General features: G+C 53.3%; 2 protein-coding genes across 17 annotated transcripts in view; one reads left to right on the top strand and one right to left on the bottom strand.

Annotated features, from left to right (window-relative positions):
• Positions 1-4566, top strand: part of NCOA3 (nuclear receptor coactivator 3) — a 135616-nt gene extending 131050 nt beyond the window's left edge. For all 13 annotated transcript variants that reach the window (XM_053199847.1, XM_053199857.1, XM_053199856.1 and 10 more), the window contains 3 exons: positions 182-356; positions 735-876; positions 1182-4566. In XM_053199847.1, coding sequence (XP_053055822.1) covers positions 182-356; positions 735-876; positions 1182-1193 — 329 coding nt within the window. In that variant the 3' untranslated portion in view covers positions 1194-4566. The remainder of the gene's footprint in view (positions 1-181; positions 357-734; positions 877-1181) is intronic.
• A 517-nt stretch (positions 4567-5083) lies between these two features.
• Positions 5084-19196, bottom strand: part of SULF2 (sulfatase 2) — a 118479-nt gene continuing 104366 nt past the window's right edge. For 3 of the 4 annotated variants that reach the window (XM_053199859.1, XM_053199860.1, XM_053199861.1), the window contains exons 12-21: positions 11700-11928; positions 11464-11560; positions 10970-11064; positions 9960-10001; positions 9448-9617; positions 9129-9271; positions 7924-8047; positions 7219-7252; positions 6965-7018; positions 5084-6043 (exon numbers count right to left, since the gene is read on the bottom strand). In XM_053199859.1, coding sequence (XP_053055834.1) covers positions 6013-6043; positions 6965-7018; positions 7219-7252; positions 7924-8047; positions 9129-9271; positions 9448-9617; positions 9960-10001; positions 10970-11064; positions 11464-11560; positions 11700-11928 — 1019 coding nt within the window. In that variant the 3' untranslated portion in view covers positions 5084-6012. The remainder of the gene's footprint in view (positions 6044-6964; positions 7019-7218; positions 7253-7923; positions 8048-9128; positions 9272-9447; positions 9618-9959; positions 10002-10969; positions 11065-11463; positions 11561-11699; positions 11929-19196) is intronic. The other variant, XM_053199862.1, reaches the window with a different exon arrangement.

Here is a 19196-nt window from a genome sequence, read left to right as displayed (position 1 = left end):
CAGTCTTGGTGGGAAGCAAGAGGAACTGGCAGGCAGCATCCTGTGGCACTTTACATCTTGTCTGTCTTACGTTCTCCCACGTTTAGAAAAGAACATAAAGCTTCTATAGACAGTTGATACTCTAAGGAAGATACCATTTTAGCATTATAATTTCTGCTTTTTCTTCTTTTTTTTTTTCAAGGGATGGGACAACAGCCAGATCCGGCTTTTGGGCGAGTGTCTAGTCCTCCCAATGCAATGATGCCCTCAAGAATGGGGCCCTCCCAGAATCCCATGATGCAGCACCCTCAGACCGCGCCCATGTATCAGTCCTCGGAAATAAAAGGCTGGCCATCAGGAAACCTGGCCAGGAACAGGTGAAGAACAGAGACTTTAAAGGCCATTCACATTCTAGTGCCCAGAAATTCAGGAAATTAACCTCTGCATTTTTCTGTGTGGATGGAGAGATCAAAAGCCTGTGTGGATGGAGAGATCAAAAGGCCTGGGTTCATCTTAGAAAGTGTGGTATTTGGCTCATCCATTTTGAGGCTTCTTTCTTCCTCCCCTACGCATGCCTAGGAAGCTTTGATTGCACACAGCTGTGAAACCTAGAAGGCAGGAGGCAGTCAGGGAATCTTCTCTCCCTCCTGTTCTCTGCTTAAGTACAGCAACATTTGACAGTTGTGATGGTCTCTGCGTGCATGTCTGGTGTTACTAGAATGAGCCAGGAGGTAATCTCACACTTCTTTTTACAGCTCCTTTCCCCAGCAGCCGTTTGCCCACCAGGGGAACCCCGCAGCATACGGTATGGTGCACATGAATGGCAGCAGTGGTCCCATGGGACAGGTGAACGTGAACCCCATGCCCATGTCTGGCATGCCCATGGGTCCTGATCAGGTATGGGGCTCTAGCCTGAACTTTTCTCAAAAAATTTTTCCTTTTCTCTTGAGAGAACCCAAACTTCAACTGTAATCTAAAGGTCCTCGGCAGATTTTTAACTTGGGCGTATAACTCAGAACTACAGTGGTTGAAAAAACTTGTGGTTTGAAGGCATTGGGCCATTAAATATGTTTTCGGTAATGTGAGATCTAAGGAATTGGAGTCAGCCAGAGTCAGGTTGCAGGCCATCATTATAGACCTATGGATTCTTCTCTGTTGTGCAGAGCATATGTTTTACTCACGTGTCTTCTGGTTGCTAACAGAAATATTGCTGACACTTCTACACCTCCAAGGAAGTCACTGTAGAAATGACACTGCACTAGAACTGTTGGAAGTAAAGAATCGTCCCACGCACCTGCCAGCTCTGAAGAGGGAGCCAGCTTTGATCTCTGCGAAGGGTATTCCAAGTGATGTCATTGGAGCAGGACTGGGTTTGAAATTGAAGTGCGATGTCTACCTGTGTTTTTCCTTCTTCTGTGGATCATGGGATTCAAAACAAATATTTTTTTGACATTCTGCCTCTTAGGGATGTGATTCTGGAGGTACGGAGTGTTACTGATCACAAAAGTCTGCTGTGTCCCTTCTTTCTGCCTGTCAGTGTTTCAGATAAATGTGGGTGGGCTAGAGAACACTGGAGAAGTACGGCGAGATTAGGATGTCTGGTCTCTCTAGTGGCAGTAGCAGGTAAAGAGCACAGCCCCAGCCCTCCCGTGTTCTTGTCGCTACCAGATACTCCGTGTTCCCACCCTCTGTCCTGAGGAGTTGGCTTGTCCTATAATGATTGTGTTGAGTTGCTCCAACCCTGTTCTTGGTTGTCCTGGACTTTTTCCTAAATAGGAATTTCCTCTGTCCCTAACGTCCTAGAATACTTCACCTCCAGGAACTGTCCTTGATGTCCTGTGGTTTTGCAGAAGGGGAAATGACAGTATTTAATTGCAGCAGTAGCAGTTTTTTCACATGCTAATGTGCAGCTGAGTGCACTTTATTTAAAAAGTAATGGGTACATGCAATATTCTGGAGGTCTTGAGGAATGGCGAACCACATTCCCGCCTGGTTTTTGTCTGAACGAATCAGTTGGACGAGAACTATGATTGTTTTGTCGTCGTCGAGCGTACCCGTGTCACCCTTTGCCTATATGGTAGAGCAATAATGCTTTTTGAAAATAAACTGCAGAAACCCAAGGCCAGGTACTGCATTCTGAATCAGAATTTCGCAGTGTTTCTGTGAATAGATTCTCTTTTGTAAATACGATCTTTAAGATATTGTATTATGTAAAATATGTATATACCTTTTTCGCAGGTCACGGCAACTCATTTTTACAGAGTTTGTGAAGCTAAATATTTAACATTGTTGACTTCAGTAAGCTCAGTGTGGTGAGGCTGCAAACAGAAGAGACAGCCCCTGAATTTTTTGGCCTGGGGGAGGGGGGGCAGCGGTCTGCAGCTCCCCCCCTCCCCCCCCGCCCCCCTAGTGATAGATGGTTCCCTGTCAGTCTCTTAATCTTAAATGCTTTTGAAAAAGATCATTTGTTTAGATGTAGGCATTTTCAACTTGTCTTTTAAATTCCTCTACCAGAACTAAGCACTTTGTTAATTTTAGGGGAAAGAATAGATAGGGGGAAATAAACTTTAAAAAAAAAAAAATCAAGAATTTTAAAAGAGCAAGCGATTTAAAAAAGAATCTTGGATTTTAAGCGGTCCATAAATTAATAGCAATTCATAGTATTTTGTTTTTTAATCGAAATACGTTGCTTTTCATCGGTTGTAGGAGTTTCCGTAAGGTTTTGGTTGCTAGGACCCAAATCCCACATTGAGATCTCAGGGGTTGAACCCTTGATGTGTGGTTTCCGGTGTCTGCTTGGCTGTCTCATCACTGAGATGTGTTCTCGTCCCTGAGAACTAGAGGAGCGACACGGTGGTTCCTTAGGGAGCTCAGCCTCCAGGACAGCCAGGTCGTCGAGCTCCAGAGCTGGAGTCCAGCAGAGCGAGTCCCTTTGCACCCGCTGCTCCTGCCCCTTTTGTGCTGTTGTCAGGCTTTGACTCTTGTTTTAGTCCGTTGGGGATAGAGAAAAAGTCTATTTAATTCCTTCTATCTGGTTCACTTTATTAGCTTCAAATAGCTGAGTGAAATTGGGTTTTAAAAATGTCTTGTGAATTTCAAAGGTCTCTGCTAGCTTTGGTGTTAATTTCCTAGCAATAACTGAGAGCCAGTTCACTTTTATTTTATTTCATACGTGTTTAGGCAATTTTTCTAGGTGTCTCTGAAGGTAAGATCATTTCATTTCTTTGATTTCTGTGTAAGTAAGACCTGTATTTCCAGAACCACCAGTGGAATAGATTTGGGTTTTACACCGTCTCCCCCACCACCCGGTTAAAAATAAATCTAAGATTGTAAATCCATCCACTTCCATCATAGTGGCCTGTACTTTTTAGATAACACATTCTCCTGTCTGGAGACAGAGGCGTAGCTGAGTAAGAGTCTGTCTTAATAGTTACAGCCGTGTCAGGTATCTGAACTTTTCTCCTTTAAGTCCTGGGTGCGTGGGGAGAAACAGAATGGTGCTCTTACCTTTCTTGACTTTTAAAAAGTTAAAAAAAAAAAAAAAAAGTTTTTTGATTCTTTTTCTCAGTCCCAGCTCCAGGCTAACTGGAAGGCAGCACCCCTTTTATATGGGAAAAAAAGAAAGTTTATTATAAGTTTTTATATTTTCTACTTGTTCATTTTATTGGTGCAAACTTAAGAATTTGATCTTTCTTTTAATAGATGCTGTCTTTTGAAATAATTTGTTTTTACCTTTATTGCCCTTTTATCTTTTTTGGATAATTCTCTTTGTACTCTGGCTGCCTACCTCTCCTCACCCCTACCCCCCACTTTTTTAAACCTTGGTATCCGTTTCATCTGCTTTTAGAATGTGTGATATTTCCAGTACCTACTTTTTTGCTGAATCCAAAGATATATAAATATAAATATATATATATATTTTATAAAGATCAAAATGATATAAAGGAGACACGTTTCTTCCTTTAAGAAAACAAATAGAAATTCATTGTGAATGTTCATATTATGCCACTTTTCTAAATTGTGCATCTTGATGGAAAGGTGTAAATATCAATCACCAGGACTGCTTAGTTAATTGGTATTTAATATCTAGGTGAGTTGGGGGTGTGTGTGGGGGGTAGTACAGAACATACGTGCTTGCCGTCTGGATGGACTGCCCGTTGTCCATATGCCTGTCTGGTTCCAGGAGTTTGATTCACAAGTGGGGGTATCACAGGCATGAAGCCTGTAGGACAAAACCCTTGCTTCAGGAGGAACAGGAGTTGCTGTTCAGCTCGGAGGCCAACTGTTTTAACAATAACGAGCAAGGTGGTTTTTTTTTTTTTCTTCTCTCTCTCTCTTGCCAATGTGTGGAATTTCAATGATGGAAAGGTCTTTCTGAGAGCAATATTTAAAATTCTCAGGAATTGACATATAGTATTGAGAATGAATTTAGTTTCAATCAAGTTTACATTAAATGTTGGTTTTAAAAATCTAAATCATTCTTTACACTGCAAAGAATACAGACCACATGGGATAACTTATGAGATGGACTGCTTTGCTGATCATTTCGGATGTCACTGTAAATAAAGGTTTCTATTTAAAATTGAAGCCCAAGGGCTTGTCTCTTTGTTTCTTTTTAAAGTCTCTATTCGATTCAAGGGGAAAAGAGAAGGTTAAAGAATCCTGTTTCAAATAATCGTAGCAGTCTAAGGTTAACAGAACTCTTGAGAAGCATGGAGCTGCCCTTCTCAAAGGTGAGCACTTCGGGGTCATTTCCACTGTCTGGTGAGAAGTATGTCACATTGGGTGGTGGCTGAAGCGGGTCCTCCTGTTTCTCGCCCCTGGCCTCTGACCGCTACCTTCTCCAGGCTACAGTAGCTGGTGCACAGAGAGGGGTGGGTTAGGGTGAATCGCTTTGCCGTCGATTAACATTTTTTAAAGAATGAGGTCCTAAAGCCAGTGTAATGCGACACTTACCTGTGAGGTCCCTGAAGTAGGGTCAATTGTCATTAATTTACGCCCATCTATTCCCCCTCTAAAAAACCCAAGGTGTCTCCTTTGAAAAAGGTGTTGACCGGGAGTATCTTGAATGCTTTTTTTAAAAAAACCAAACACACCAAAAAACTCCCAAGAACGGCCTTTTACAAAATGTCAAAGGTTACCTCATACCAACTGCTGGTCGTTGGCTGGGATTTTGAACATTGTATGACAATACTTAGACTACAAAATGTCTTTACAAACACAATTTTGTGAAAACCGGGGGCATACATCGACTTCACTTCTTTTCAGTACTTTGAAAAACATCAGTTCTGGGACAGATAACAAAGAAATACTAGGAGAAACGGTATCTGGCCGTCCACAACGGCCGAGGGGTTTTCTTCACTGGCCGCAGAGCGTTTACTGACAGCACAACTCTGGAAAATTGCGTTTTCTTACTAGGTTCCCCTAAGAGTTCCCACGCTGGTGGCATGTAAATAGTCACCTATGTACAGCGAAGTCCGTTTCTTCAGAGGCGACCTGGGTTGTGGTGCTAAATAAAAGTCCCTTCTTTTGTGCTGTTGACTCGGCCGTCAGCTCTGCACCACTCCCAGTGTCTGCAGGTTGCTCCTGTCCTGCTTTCTTTGTCTTCGTCCTTCTTTGTGACAAACTAAAAGAGGAGGAGGTTTTAAAACAGGGTTTTTCTTCCCCATGATTTAAAGAAACAAAAACAAGAAAAAAAAACTCCAGTGACTTTCACCGTTGGGGGAAGTTTCCAAGAAAATCTCCCTTTCCCTCGTCAGCCTCTCAGAGAGGGTTAGTGGTGACCGTTTGATATGAAAATGCGTTTTGTGCAGCTGGTGAGGTATACTCCAAAGCAAAAGCAGGGCAAAAATGGGCTTCCTGAAGTTAGCTACTCCCGACCGTTCTCTTCCAGAGTGTGCCGTGTTGACTGAAAGCAAGTCCTGTGAGCGCAGGCGGCCCGGCCAACGGCGCAGGCCCGCCTGAGACTGTCCGCGGTTTTCATCGTCTGTACGATCAGGTGGTGCCTCTGGTTTGGAGGCCCTCGTGTGCGTCTTAACCTTCCCAGCCTTCCCACAGCTGTCCCCTGTAGAACAAAGCAAACTCCTCTTAGCGTCTGATTAAGAAGCCCAGAGGCGGCATGACACAGCGATCAGCCCTGAAGCCTAGAACCCTCTGCTTCAAGGATGCGGCTGCGGGGAGGACCCTTCCAGACCCTTCGAGACCCCTCAGAATGGGCTTGCTCCCACCCGGTCATCCAGACTTTTGGCTCTGGGCTCACACGCTGGTAAAGGCACTGAGGACGTTCAGATGTAGACCTGGCAAATGCTTAGCTGGCCCGTCGTCCTATTAAAGCTACGGAGGGGGGTTTATATGCATATAAAGGAAGAAGGAAAAATGGGGGTTATATGCATATAAAGGAAGAAGGAAAAAACAGACCAGAAGTTGCAAATGGCAGTGCACCAAGGGGGTCTGTTTGCTGCCTGGCAACTTAACATCAAATGAATTGCCAATGTTAACAAAAAATCCTGACCCATAACTGCGTTTTTGGATTTTCATGATGAATTAGAGGGTTCAAGCCGCCTCCCATCGGTGCTGCTCCCCTTAGACTAGAGGTGACCTTTCTAGGCTGCCAGTCTCGGCCTTCTACCAGCCTCTCTCGTGCTGGAGAGAGATGTCGTGGTCTGGATATTTCAGGTGCCCTCTAGTGAGGCCGCCCTGCTGCTGACATGGACCAGGGGACCCTTCTGCAGCCACAGCCTTGAAGACGTCGGGCAGGTCGGACATTTAAATGCTTCTCGACCTGTACGGACTCCCTGGAGTTTACCAAGCACAAGTTACTCTATGGAGAACAACAGTGTATGAAACACGGTACTAATCTGAAACACAGGAAGACTTCCTGCTCCCTTCTCATGACAGCAGCAGAGGGTTACGAAAGAAATGGCATGCACCCAGAACGTGGCCCCGCAGACCAGCTCTCCACCGCTAAACTGGTTCCTCAACTCACAGCGATTTGGAAGAAGGTCTCTTCATTTCTGGCCACTTTCGACGCTGAAACTGCCTGTGTTTTTGGGTGTCAAAAGGAGAATGGGTGTTAGCCTCACCTAGGAAGAGCCAGTTCCCCCTCCCTGGTGGGCAAACCAGGCCCCTGGCAGACCAGAGAAAGGGCAGGGCCTCAGCCGCACAGGAGCCACAGAGGTTAGACCAGAGACGGGCCAGGATGGGGGAGCCGTCCCAGGCGATAACAACAAAAACCGATACCTGTATTGTTCGTAGCTTCCGCCATCTTTAAGTCCTGAATGAGACAGAAATGAGCGAAACAGAAACATTAGGGCAAAGGTGGCACAAGCAATGACAAACTTTGTAACTGCCTCTTTTTAAAAACATTTTAGGCTTTTTGATGGCTAGTTTTTTTTCTGATGTGGGTAGCGACCCTCAGGCAGAGTGGCTGAATCCTGACGTGAGCTTGCCCAGAAACTTGTCGATTGCCTGTACTCTAATGTCCTAGCAGCTTTAGGACCCTCATGTATCTATTCATGACCTGGGTCACGGTGGGGGAGGCAGGTATGGGCAGGGACACCTATGTGACGGGACAGAAGGCCATGGGCCTGAGAGAGGGGATGGTGGGGAGAGCCTGGGTCTTGGCGCTCAGCGAGGTTCCTGGAGAATGAGCAGCGTGACCAGGTGTGTGGGTTTGGAATCAGTCGGCCTGGTCACTTTAACGGTGATGAGATAACGACCATAGACACCTAGCCCAGTGACTGGCACATGGCGATAAACGAGCGATCGGGCTTCTCATAAATGCGGCCCTTGGTTGGTGGACCTTACTGATACGTCAGCTGCTGGGGAGGATTCACCAGGTCCTGGTGATGCCAGGTTCACCCATCAGACTAGACGTGACCTCCTACCTCCCCACCCAGTGGCAGCCCCGCTCCCTACGGGCCCCGCTGCGGAGCGCCTGCTCACCCAGGTCCATGTTTCGAGTCCGGGGGTTACACTGCTTGTAACCCTTGCAGCTCCGCAGCTCCATGAGCTGCACGTGCAGCTGGTTGAGGACGTCCCTGTCCAGCGTGTTCACCGCGTTCATCAACTGGTCGGAAGAAAGGTCATCAACATGGTGAGTGCAGGGATCCCCTCGGCTTCCGCCAACCGGGGGACTTCCCTCGGGCGGCGCGGGGAGTGGAGGTGTGCTGGGATGGTGACCTTTATCCTGCAAGGGCTGGAGTTGGGCACAGTCCGGACTGCCTTGTGCCTGCAGCCCCTCCAGGCGCTCTCCACCCGCCATGTGCTTCACTTTCCTGACCAGTGGCTCCAGGAGCTCACGGTTGCCCTGTGGCTCTAGACCTTCATTCACTGTCCCCCCCCCCCCCCGCCCCGCCCCTCTCCTCTTGACTGCAGAGTGGCCACTTGGTGATGGGGGGGGGGGCGGCTGGGTCCTTGCCTCATCTGGGAGCTACTGGTGAGGGACCTGCCGTGCTTTGACACCCCCTTTGTAAAACATGGGCACGACCCACCTAAGGAGAAAGACTGGGAGCCTGTATGGTAGTGACAACAAAGAACAAGAGCGAGGAGTTGCTGGCATTTAAAAATCAGGTTCCCTATAAAGCGACTGCAGGCTTTTCTTGAAACACAGATAGGACGGTACCGAGGCCACACTAGTGTGAAGGGCCCCGTGGGGACCGTGTGGTTCAGAAGGGACACGTGCAGTCCACTCGCCAGAGGCTTGTGGCTCCTTTTGTCTTACATGTTCTGGGCCACTTTGGTCACAGACGTGTTCCGATGATTAAATACATGGAAACACTTAAGACGGTGCCCGTGAGCGCTGGCTGTGTCCCGTTATCCGTGTGGTCCCTGCAGGCGCCCAAGTGTGCAGGGTTTGGTCTGATCCTAGGGGCCCCCAAAGCCCTCCAGTTCTAGGGGTCTTCGACATAAAGCCTGTGTCATCACCCCCAGGTGCCTAAGTTAGAGGGGGAGGCTGTATAGGACCCAGATTACAGGGGCAGCAAGATGGAGGGAGAGGGCCCCAGTGTGCATCCAGTCCCTTCAGAACTCACTTCTGCCTCAGGGACTCCGTGGGACTTGAAGATTCACCGTCACTTCCTCAGGGGGCCCAGCCCTGCAGCACCTGTGTGGCCCACGCCCCCCACGTCTCCAGCCTGTGAGGTCTGTACCTGGTAGGGGTCTGTGTTGAGATCGAAGTACTCAAGGAAGCCGGTTGCGAATTCGCAGAAGAGGAAATTGTGGGTCTCGTTGATGGTCCGCATGCACCAGTAGGTGTTGTTGTTGGCGCTGGTGCAGGCACAGAAGGGCCCCACTGCCAAGGGAAGGGACAGCGAGCCCAGAATGAGCAATTCCCGCCTGGGACGGGCTCCCTCCCCGGGCCTCTTTCTGTCTGGATCTGGAGCCGCTGCTGTCAGGGAACCCGCCCCGAGATGCTCCGGGCTGGGGGCCAGCGGTCCCCATCCTGCCCCCGCCCGCCCGCCGGCTCACGTGTCCAGAGCGGTGCCGTCTGCCAGTGCTGGTTGTCGTGCGTGAAGCACGTGAGGCCCGGCATGCTGCACGTGTCGTTGTTCTGCAGTCGCTTGAGCAGCTTGCGAAGTTTCTTCTTGCGCTTCTGCTCCCGCAGCAGCCACACCTTGTCCTTCTCCTGCAGACCCTTCCTAGGGGCACACAGGGCCACACCCCTCACACCTCCCTCGACCCCCACCTGCAGCCTCCTGGGGGGCCGTGACCCCGAGCCTCTGCTCTTCCTGCCCAGAGCCGGATGCACAGCCAGCCGGGGAGGGGCCCTCAAGCGAACGACCCGAGACCGACCCACTGCTGATCTGAGGCCCCCTTGCGGCCTGCTCGGCGGGGCTGCAGCACCTCCTCCAGCCGCGAGGGGGCGCCGGAGAGCCACTCTGGGAGTCCCGCCTCTTCCAGGGCTGCGCTGACCTCCCAGGGAGGGCCAGGACCTCTTCTGTTCGCTTTATTAGCTCCCCTGAGCCTTAAACCGCCCTTACCTGAAAGGATGCAGACTGGAGCCTTTGTGCTGGGTGTGGTAACTGTAACAGACCAGGGCAACTCGTGTGTGGGTGGGTGGGTGGGTGTGTGTGTGTGTGTGCGTGCGTGCGCGCGCGCAAACCGCGGTGCCCTGGGATCCCCGTCCCACTTTCTGGGGGCAGTGCTGGGGTGGGAACCATCCCTAGCGCGGCAGCTCCCTGGCTGGCTGGCTCCTTTCCGCAGATGCCAGCTGGGGCCCTGGCTGAAAGCCTCAGGCCAGGCTTGGAAGGTCAGGGTGGGTGTCAGTCATCGGGGACTGGAAGCTGCGCCTGGCTCCCCATGGCTTCAGCCTTATCATCTCCAGGTTGGGCCCCCCCCCCCCCCCCAGGCCCGCGCCCACCTCTTGCTGGCTCAGGGCCAGCCCCAGGGGAACCCGTGTTTTGCAAGCCTCTTCCGGAAGGTGGCAGAGACTGCGGATGCGCCGTGTGGCGCCGGCGCCACTGGCTACCTGTGGCGATTTCAATTGAATTAAAACCCCAAGTTCAGCTCCTCGGTTATACTGGCCACGTTTCAAGAGCTCAACAGCCACATGTGGTTGGTGGCTGCCCTAGCGGACAGCACAGATGCAGCCCAGCCCGTCACCATAGCAGTTCTGCTGGACGGTGACCCCCCCTGGCGCCCCCCCCCCCCCCCCGGCTAGGGTTCCCCGATCTGGCACTGTGCACCTCGGGCCACGGGACTGTTTGGGAAGGGCAGTGGGCGGAGTCTCCTTCCCCTCCCGGAAGCCGGCCCCACACAGCGAGTGTGCTCCTCCGACCACAGCGCCTACGCCTGGCTGGACACCTGAGGGCAGTGGTCTCGGCCCAGGGGACGACGGGCACCTGAATTATTACTGGTTTTTCCCCTTGCTCTGAGGGAGGAGATAGGGATCTAAAGATAATGCGAGGAGTCACAGAGGGGAGGCTGTGTGTCCCCAGGAGGGGTCCTGCAGGAGCACGAGGGGCCTTCCCGGGGTCTCTCTGCTACTCACCTGATTTTGTGACAGTCACATTCTTCTGGCCGCTTTTTCTTCAGGTGGCCTCGGACTTCCCTCAGGTTCTTAATTTTGTTCTGCAGGGTTTCGATCTGGGGCAGAGAGCAGGCAAGGGGGCTGTGAAACTCTGGGGGGCTGGGTGAGCAGGGACGGCCTGGTGGGGTCCCCGGCCACCGCCTGCACTTGTGGCTGCTGAGGGGTCCTTGGTCCCTTCCACCTGCTGAAGTGACCAGGCTCCCGAGAGCTGGCTGAGCCGGGAGGACCTGTCTCTCCCCACCCCCCCCACCCCGCCCCGGGCTGGCGGAAGGGCTGAGGGTCGAGTGAGCATCTTTAAAGCAAGAAGGGGGGTGAGGTGAGCACGCTGCCCCCTCCCCGAAGGTTCTGGGGAAGCGTCGCTCCCGGGGCCCGGCCTCGCTGCCTCCCGGATGTGGCTGGTGGCCCTGCAGAGCTCGTGGTGGTGAGAAGGTGCCCCCTGCCCAGACCCCCCTCACCTCGTGGTCAATGTGCAGCTTGTGGTCTTTCCAGGCCTGCAGGGACTGGTACAGGCCCAGGTCGCACTGGACCGTGTCATTCTCGAGGATGTAGCACCTGCCCGGGAGAAGGGGTCACGTGTGCCGCTGAGGGGGCCGAGCCAGGGGCCCGAGGCGGGGGCGTCCCTGCCAAGCCCTCCCCCCCCCCCCCCCCCCCGCTGCCCCCTCCGCCCCCTGCCCTCCGCCTGGACTCTCACCGGTGTGTGACTTTAATGGGGTTGGGGGCTGAGTAGTCCGGGAGGCCCCCCGTGCCGCTGAAGTCTCCGGGGTCCTTGTCGTCCGGATCCTCAGGGGCCCCCGGCCAGTGCCGCTTGGTAAGGTTGCGGGACTGGGGTGCGTCGTCCAGGCCTCTGTGGTGCACCCCGCCATCCGCCTCGATGGCCACTGAGCGGACGGAGCGGTTCCGTGCGTAGCCGGTCTTGTACTCTGTGGGCGTCAGCGGGTGGCTGGGTGAGGGGGGCTGGGCAGCCTGGCTGGGCTCCCTGGGCCGCGGACTATTGATCCGGAGGCTTGGAAAGGACCCCCGTGGGTTCAGTTGGGGAAACGAGGCTCGGGGCTAAGGAGGAAGAGGCTTGGGACAGTCCCCAGAAAGAGCTGAGCGTGGATACACACGGCCTATCCGTGTGATGGGATGTTTGGCGACAGAGGAACACAGCCGTGATGCAAGCTACCGCGTGGGTGGGCGTCATGCTCCGCGAACACGGCCACACGTGCGGGGTCCCCTGTCGTGTGGGCCTATTTGTTTGGAATGTCCAGAGTAGGTGAAGACATAGGCGCCCAGAGCAAGTTAATGGCTGCCTGTGGGATGGGGGGCAAGGCAGTAATGGGGTTCCCTTTCCGGGTGATGGAAGGTGTTGGAACTGGATCGAGGCAGTGATACGCCACCCTGTAAACGCTTCTGAGTCGTAGACTTTAACTTTGTAGACTTTACCAATTTTACAAACTTTTAAAACAACGGTAGTCTTTAAGTTTGTAAAAATGGTAAATCTTCCGGTGTGTGAACTTTACCTCAATTAAAAAAAAAAAGAAAAAGAAATGAAAAGACAGGATGTGGATATGAAATCATTCAATGAGGAGACTGAATCGGTTACTCAGAAACTTCCCAATGAAGAGAAGTCCAGGGCCAGACGGCTTCACTGGTGACTTCCACCGAACATTTCAAGAAGAATTAATGCCAGCCTTTCTCAAACTCTTCTAAGAAACTGAGGAGGAGGGAACACGTCCAAACTCATTTCACAGGCCACCATGACTCTGACACCAAAAACGGGCAAGGACTCCACAAGACAGGAGAATTACAGGCCAGTTTCCCTCACGGACACAGATGCAGAACCTCTCAGCAAAAATATTAGCAAGCCGAATTCAATACTACACGGAGAGGCTCATACACCGTGATAAAGTGGCCTATTGCTCCCAGGATGCGAGAATGTTTCACCATCTGCCAATCAAGCCATGTGATACACTGCACTTAACAGAACGAGGGAGGAAAATCGTGTGATCATCTCAGTGGGTGCAGGAAAAGCATTTGACAAAATTCACCAGCCATTTAGGATAAAAAACTGATAAGGAGGAGGTTACCAGCCAAAATGTATAAAAACTTATACAACTCCATAACAAAAAACCAAAAACAATCTGATTAGAAAACGGACAGAGGACCTCAACTGACGTTTTTCCAAAGAAGACATCCCGATGGCCAACAGGTGCCTAAAAAGGTTCTCGCCATCAGGGAAACGCAAATCAAAACCACAAGGAGATATCGCTCTACACCTGTTTGAATGGCTATCATGAAAAAGACCAGAAATAACAAGTATGGCGAGGATGTGGAGAAAAGGGAACTCTCACGCACTGTTGCGGGGGAATGTAAGTCGGTGCAGTCGCTGTGGAGCACAGTATGGGGAGTCCTCAAAAACTAAAAACAGAACTGCCATACGATCCAGCAATTCTGAGAGCTTTCTCAGAAGAAAACGAAAACACTAACACAGGAGATCAGTGCCCTCCTCTTTGCTGCATACTGTTTACAACGGCCGAGACACGGAAACAGCCTGGGTCCGTTGATGGACGAACGGTACAGAAAACGTGGAGTGTGTGTGTGTGTGTGTGCATGTGCGTATGATGGAATACTATTCAGCCATAAAAAAGGATCAAAATTGGGGCGCCTGGGTGGCGCAGTCGGTTAAGCGTCCGACTTCAGCCAGGTCACGATCTCGCGGTCCGTGAGTTTGAGCCCCGCATCAGGCTCTGGGCTGATGGCTCAGAGCCTGGAGCCTGTTTCGGATTCTGTGTCTCCCTCTCTCTCTGCCCCTCCCCCGTTCATGCTCTGTCTCTCTCTGTCCCCAAAATAAATAAACGTTGAAAAAAAAAATTAAAAAAAAAAAAAGGATCAAAATTTGCCATTTGCGACAACATGGACGGACCTCATGAGGTATTATGCTAAGTGAAACAAGTCAGAGAAACACAAATACCACCTGATCTCACTTCTACGTGGAATCTAAAAATAAACCCCAAACAAGAAAAGCACGAGCTCAGAGATACACAGAACAGACTGGCGGCTGTGAGGGGGTGTGGGGTCAGGAGTGGGCAAAATGGGTTAAGGGGGTCAAAAGGTACAAACTTCCCGTTATAAAACAAGTAGGTCCTGGGGATGTACCCTATGGGAAAGTTGCTAAGAGAGCAGATCTTCAAAGTTTTCATCACAAGAAAAAAAGTTTTTGTAATTGTACAACGATGGCTATTAGCTACTTACAATCATTTTGCAACGGAGGCAAATATCGAATCGTTATGCTTCATACCCCACACTAACACGATGTTCTACATCAACTACACGTCAAGAAGAAACAGAGACACTAAAGAAACCCCATTAGTTTGAATCGGAAAAGAAAAAAGCTAGGTGGCGGTCTCCTGGATAGAAGAGGGAGCAGCGTAGGGAGGTTTCTCAGCTTTTCTTAGCTTCTCTGTTTGGCCAGCAGCGAGCTGGATGCTGTCCCCAGCCAGGCAGCGACATGAAGTTCCGCGGCATCTTTCCATGTTCTAAGTCAACGACTGAAAACTGAGGGTGTGTGGGCTAAAGCCAGAGCCTGGATTTCTCGCACCTTCTATATATTAAAAGACAAAATTATTTTTTGAGAGAGAGCGCGCGCACATGTAGGGGAGACGGGCAGAGGAAGAGAGAGAATCTTAAGCAGACTCCATGCTCAGTACTGAGTCCGATTGGGGCTTGATCCCAGGACCTTGGGGTCATGACCTGAGCCAAAACCAAGAGTCAGACACTCAACTGATGGAGCCACCCAGGTGCCCCTAAAAGACAAAGTCGATCACGTTGCTAACACTTGAGAAAAACGGGGGTGGTGGTCATGCAAGGAGTGCAGATTTCCAGCTTCGGAAGAGAAAACCACAAAGAAGTGCCTGCCTGCATGGCGCCCACAGACCTGCACGGTAGGCCCAGGCAGGAGCTGAGGCCGCCCCTTTAGACGGGCGGTCTCCTCTCCGTCCCTCAGGTCTGGCTCTGTCACGCCTCACGACTGTGACCCCACTGGTCTACACGCACATCTTTTTGGAGAAGGCCTGGAGCTCTGCACAGCCCGGGTCTCTGCTGGGTTCCCCAAATGGCCACCAGGTGGCGCCCAAGGCACAAGAACTGGGCTGGAGGCAGGCGGCGATGGCCTCCAAGAACCCAGGATGGGACTCCCTCTCCAGGTGGCCCAGGGGTCCTGGGCTCCAGGATCTGCTCCTGCTGTCCCCACTCTCGGGGCAGATGTTTCTGTCTTTCAGTTCTCAGACTCCTTCTATCCGAATCACCTGGGCCAGGGGATCTGGGGGCCCAGATCCAGGAGAGGCACCTCTCAGCACAACCTTGGGCCTTTTCTGGCCCCAGGCAGCCCCCTCCGTGGCCTTTTCCTCCCTGGGTTAAGTCTCCCTGAGGCCACGATACCTCGGCCCCTGATGCACAAAATCTGAACCGGTGTCCCTGTGGGAGGTCACACCTGCCCACGACGGCCGTGAGACAGACACACACCGGGTCCTTTCTGCCCCTTCTGTCTTGCTTGTGCAGGAATCAAGTGCTTTGTATCTTCCCACCTCCAGCCCCAGCCAGAAACCCAAAGATCCCCACGCTGTGGCCTAAGGGCCGAGTCTGGCCCTCTGCCCGGGTCTGTAAATAAGCTACCGAGCCCAAGGCTCTTTCCTGGCTCCAGAGGCAGGACTGAGAGGTCGACGGGGACACTGTTCAGCCTGCAAAGCCTCAAATATTTGCTCTCTGGTTCTTTACGGACAAGGCTGCCGGCCCCTGTGTGAACCTTTGCCTGGACTTGAAGCCACACCGCTCGCTCTCCTGGTCTCCCAGGGGCCCCTCCCCCCAACCCCGTGTGCTGGGCACGGAGGGGCCTGGTAACCCTGTGGCCGAGGGCATCGGCTCTGGAATCTGACCGTCGGGTGCCGGTGCTGAGCAAATGCGTGCCCGCGGACAATGTGGCTAACTCCTGAGCAGCTGTGTTCCCACGACGGTCCCTGCCCTACAGGGCTGTGTCGCAGGGTGACACGAACGGAACCGGTAACTTTCTCAGCACCGGGAAGCTGGCATCGAGCGGCCGCTCTGTGGCCCGGGGACCCCGCAGCTGTGCCATCCTCGTCCAAGGTCGCAAGCCGGGCCCATCCGCCTCCCTGGGGCTCTCCGGGGCTGGGACCCACAGAGCCTTCGTGCTCCCTCTTCCCGGACCTAGAGCCTGTACCTCTTCTCCCCGCTGAGCTCTTACTTACACGCCCGCCAACCGCCCACCCTCTCCCTCCTGGTCACGTCACTCTTTTCACTTCCTCCACGAATCTTTCGCCGACGGAAGTGGTCTTCCCGGACCTCGTCTCCTCCATGAGGCCCGATCAGCATCTCATCCGGCCGCTGGTACGTGATAGGGCTGCAGATTCGCCGGGAGCCTAAGCGAACGCCCGCTGGCTGCCTGGGCCCATCACCAGCGGCCCGCCCTCCGCCCCGTTCTGGGCCGGCTGGCTCCGCCTGGCTTCCTCCCACCACAGCTGGCGTGTCCGTGGACCAAGGCGCGCTGGGGTCCGGGCTGCTCCAAACTGGGGCTTCTCAGCCTCACAACTGCTGACGTTTTGAGGCCAGATACTCCTCTGTTGGGAGAGACTGTCCTGTGTGTTGCAGGGGGCTTGGCAGCATCCCCGGGGTCTACCCCCAGGGGCCAGGGGCATCCCCCCATTATCACACAGCTGCGACAGCCACAGAAATGTCTCCATATTGGGGGCCAAACTGCCGGGAGGCTGAGAAGCCTGCTCCGGGCCGGCTGCTCAGAAGGGGTCAGGAGATGCTTTTGCTGGAGGGACCAGCAGGAGGAAGAATGTGGGGCCAGGGGATGAGGCTCAGGCCCCCAAATAGGGCGCGTGACCCGGGCTTTCCTGTCCATCCCAAGGAGGGTCACCCGCCTCGGTCCCCGGGTTGCCGCGAGGTACACCTGAGACAGGACTTGGACGTGACGCTGAACTCGCGTGGGAACCTGGGCTGACTTGAGTCTTGGCTGTCTGGGTGCATTTTCTTTCCTCTGAGCATTAACGGGGGGGGGGGGGGGCGGTGCAGGGGAAGCTTAACTGAGTCCCAGCTTCTCATATTGTTTAAAGATCATGGGGGCGCCTGGGTGGCTCAGTCGGTTAGCCGACCGACTTCGGCTCAGGTCACGATCTCCCGGTCTGTGAGTTCGAGCCCCCGGGTTGGGCTCTGTGCCGACAGCTTGGAGCCTGGAGCCTGCTTTGTACTGTCTCCCTCTCTCTCTGCCCCTCCCCCACGCATGCTGTCTCCCTCTCTCATAAACAAATAAACTGAAAAATTAAAAAAAAAAAAAAGATCGTGCCCCGGGCCGTGGGCCAAAGCGAGGAGACGTCGGCTGCGTAATTCAATCTGGAAGCCAGTCCTCTTGTTCGGCTACAAAAGATTAACTCGGCAGCTACGAAGCAGCCTGTGGGGCAACGTGACGGGGCCATCAGGGGAAGCGCTGTTGGAGGCAGGAGCACGGAGGCAGCCCCCTGCTTCGCTTCGAGGGCGTCCTCTGCCGAGGCTCGGCGGGGGGGAGGGGGCTGTGGGGACCACCGAACCCCCGCCTCTAACTGGCAACACGGGAGCACCATTCAGCCTTGAAAAAGGAAGGGAGTTCTGACCCAGGCTATACCCTGGATGAGCCCTGAGGACGTCGTGCCGACTGAAAAGAGACAGTCTCGGGAGGACACGGCATGTTCCGCGTACACGAGGTCCCTAGTGCAGTTGGACGCACAGATGGGAAGGCCAAGCGAGGTGGCCAGGGCAGGGGAGCGGGGAGGGACAGTTACAGTTTCATGGGGACAGAGTTTCGGTCCGGCAAGGTGAGGCAGAGCTCCGGGGGGTGGATGGGGGTGATGGTCGCACACCCACGTTGTGCACTTAGAAACGGTCAGAATGAAAAACTTTATGTGTGTTTTGCCCCAGAAAACAAACCAACACAAAACACCTCAGAACTGCAACCTAGGTAGCTTGGCTGTCTTTGGGTCGGGGGGCCAGAGGAGTGGGTGGCGTGGGAAACTGCCCAGCTCTGGAGGGGACACTTCTGGCCAGAGACCCAGGCCTCTGAGCACGTTCAAGGCACAGGGGCGTTCTTTCAAGGGGGAGCTGAACCTCGGAATGGGGCCGTGACTGGCCCCCAGAGTGACGGGAGTTTTGCAGGAGGATCCAAGGGGATCCACTTTCCCTGCTCGTTGTCCTTCCTCGGCCCCTGCTGGGAGCGAGCCATGAAGTCTGGGACGGCTCTTTCCGTTGGGATGGGGGCTCTTCCCCACTCGTCCACACTACAGTCGACTCTCATTATTGGAGGCTGTTCTATGAGGTCACCTGAACCCTGAATTGGCCGATACCACAGCACTGCTCCCAAGGGGAAACACGGGGTTAGGTTCCCGCCAGCCTCCCGTCACGACATTTTGGTCCACTCTCGGCCCAGAGCCTTGTTTTACGCGTGTTCCTGTTTAATATACCGTGCGGTTTCTTTACCACCGAACTCAAGGCCAACAGCACGGAATCTCGTGCCTGTAGGAAGCTCCTCTAACCCCCGTGTCTTCTCCTAGGGGTGCTGCTTGGCCTTCCCGTACTTACGAACCACGTGGCACTTCGGCACCAGGCTTGGGGGCCGCGGCGACTCGTGAAGCCGCCAAGCAAAAGCACCAAGTGCAAGGACCGTGGCGCTAAATGCACGGGCGAAGGACTTGCCTGCAGCACGAGAGCTGAAGCCCGAGTCCTCCTCAGCTGGGAGCGTGCATGCCGGGGGGACTCAAAAAGTTCTGCCGCCCCACACGTGCCGTGAGCGCCCGAGAAAGCACCCTGCATACTGATTTGGGGGGCTACGAGTGAATCTGAGACATGGGATCCACAAGTAATGGGGACTGAGTGTATCAGGCGCTCTCCCTCCAAGTCCCGTCCAGAGCCCGACCTCTGCTTCCTTCCCCGCCGCTGTCCGGTCCCAGCACCACGGCCTCTCGCCAGGCCTCCGCTCGGGGTCTCCTGACGGGCCTCCTGCTCCAGCCCCCGTCCCCTCACGTGGCCCGAGCCCCCATCCCAACGGCTGCCGGAGGAACCCTTGAAAACACAAATCTGATCCCGGCTCTTCCGCTCAAAACCATCCCGTGGCTTCTCGTCTCAGAGGAAGGGCTCTGTGGGGCCCCTCTCCCGCCGCCCT

This window comes from Acinonyx jubatus, chromosome A3 (assembly GCF_027475565.1).
Source record: "Acinonyx jubatus isolate Ajub_Pintada_27869175 chromosome A3, VMU_Ajub_asm_v1.0, whole genome shotgun sequence".
NCBI lineage: Eukaryota > Metazoa > Chordata > Mammalia > Carnivora > Felidae > Acinonyx > Acinonyx jubatus.
This window is presented reverse-complemented; position numbering and strand designations above follow the sequence as displayed.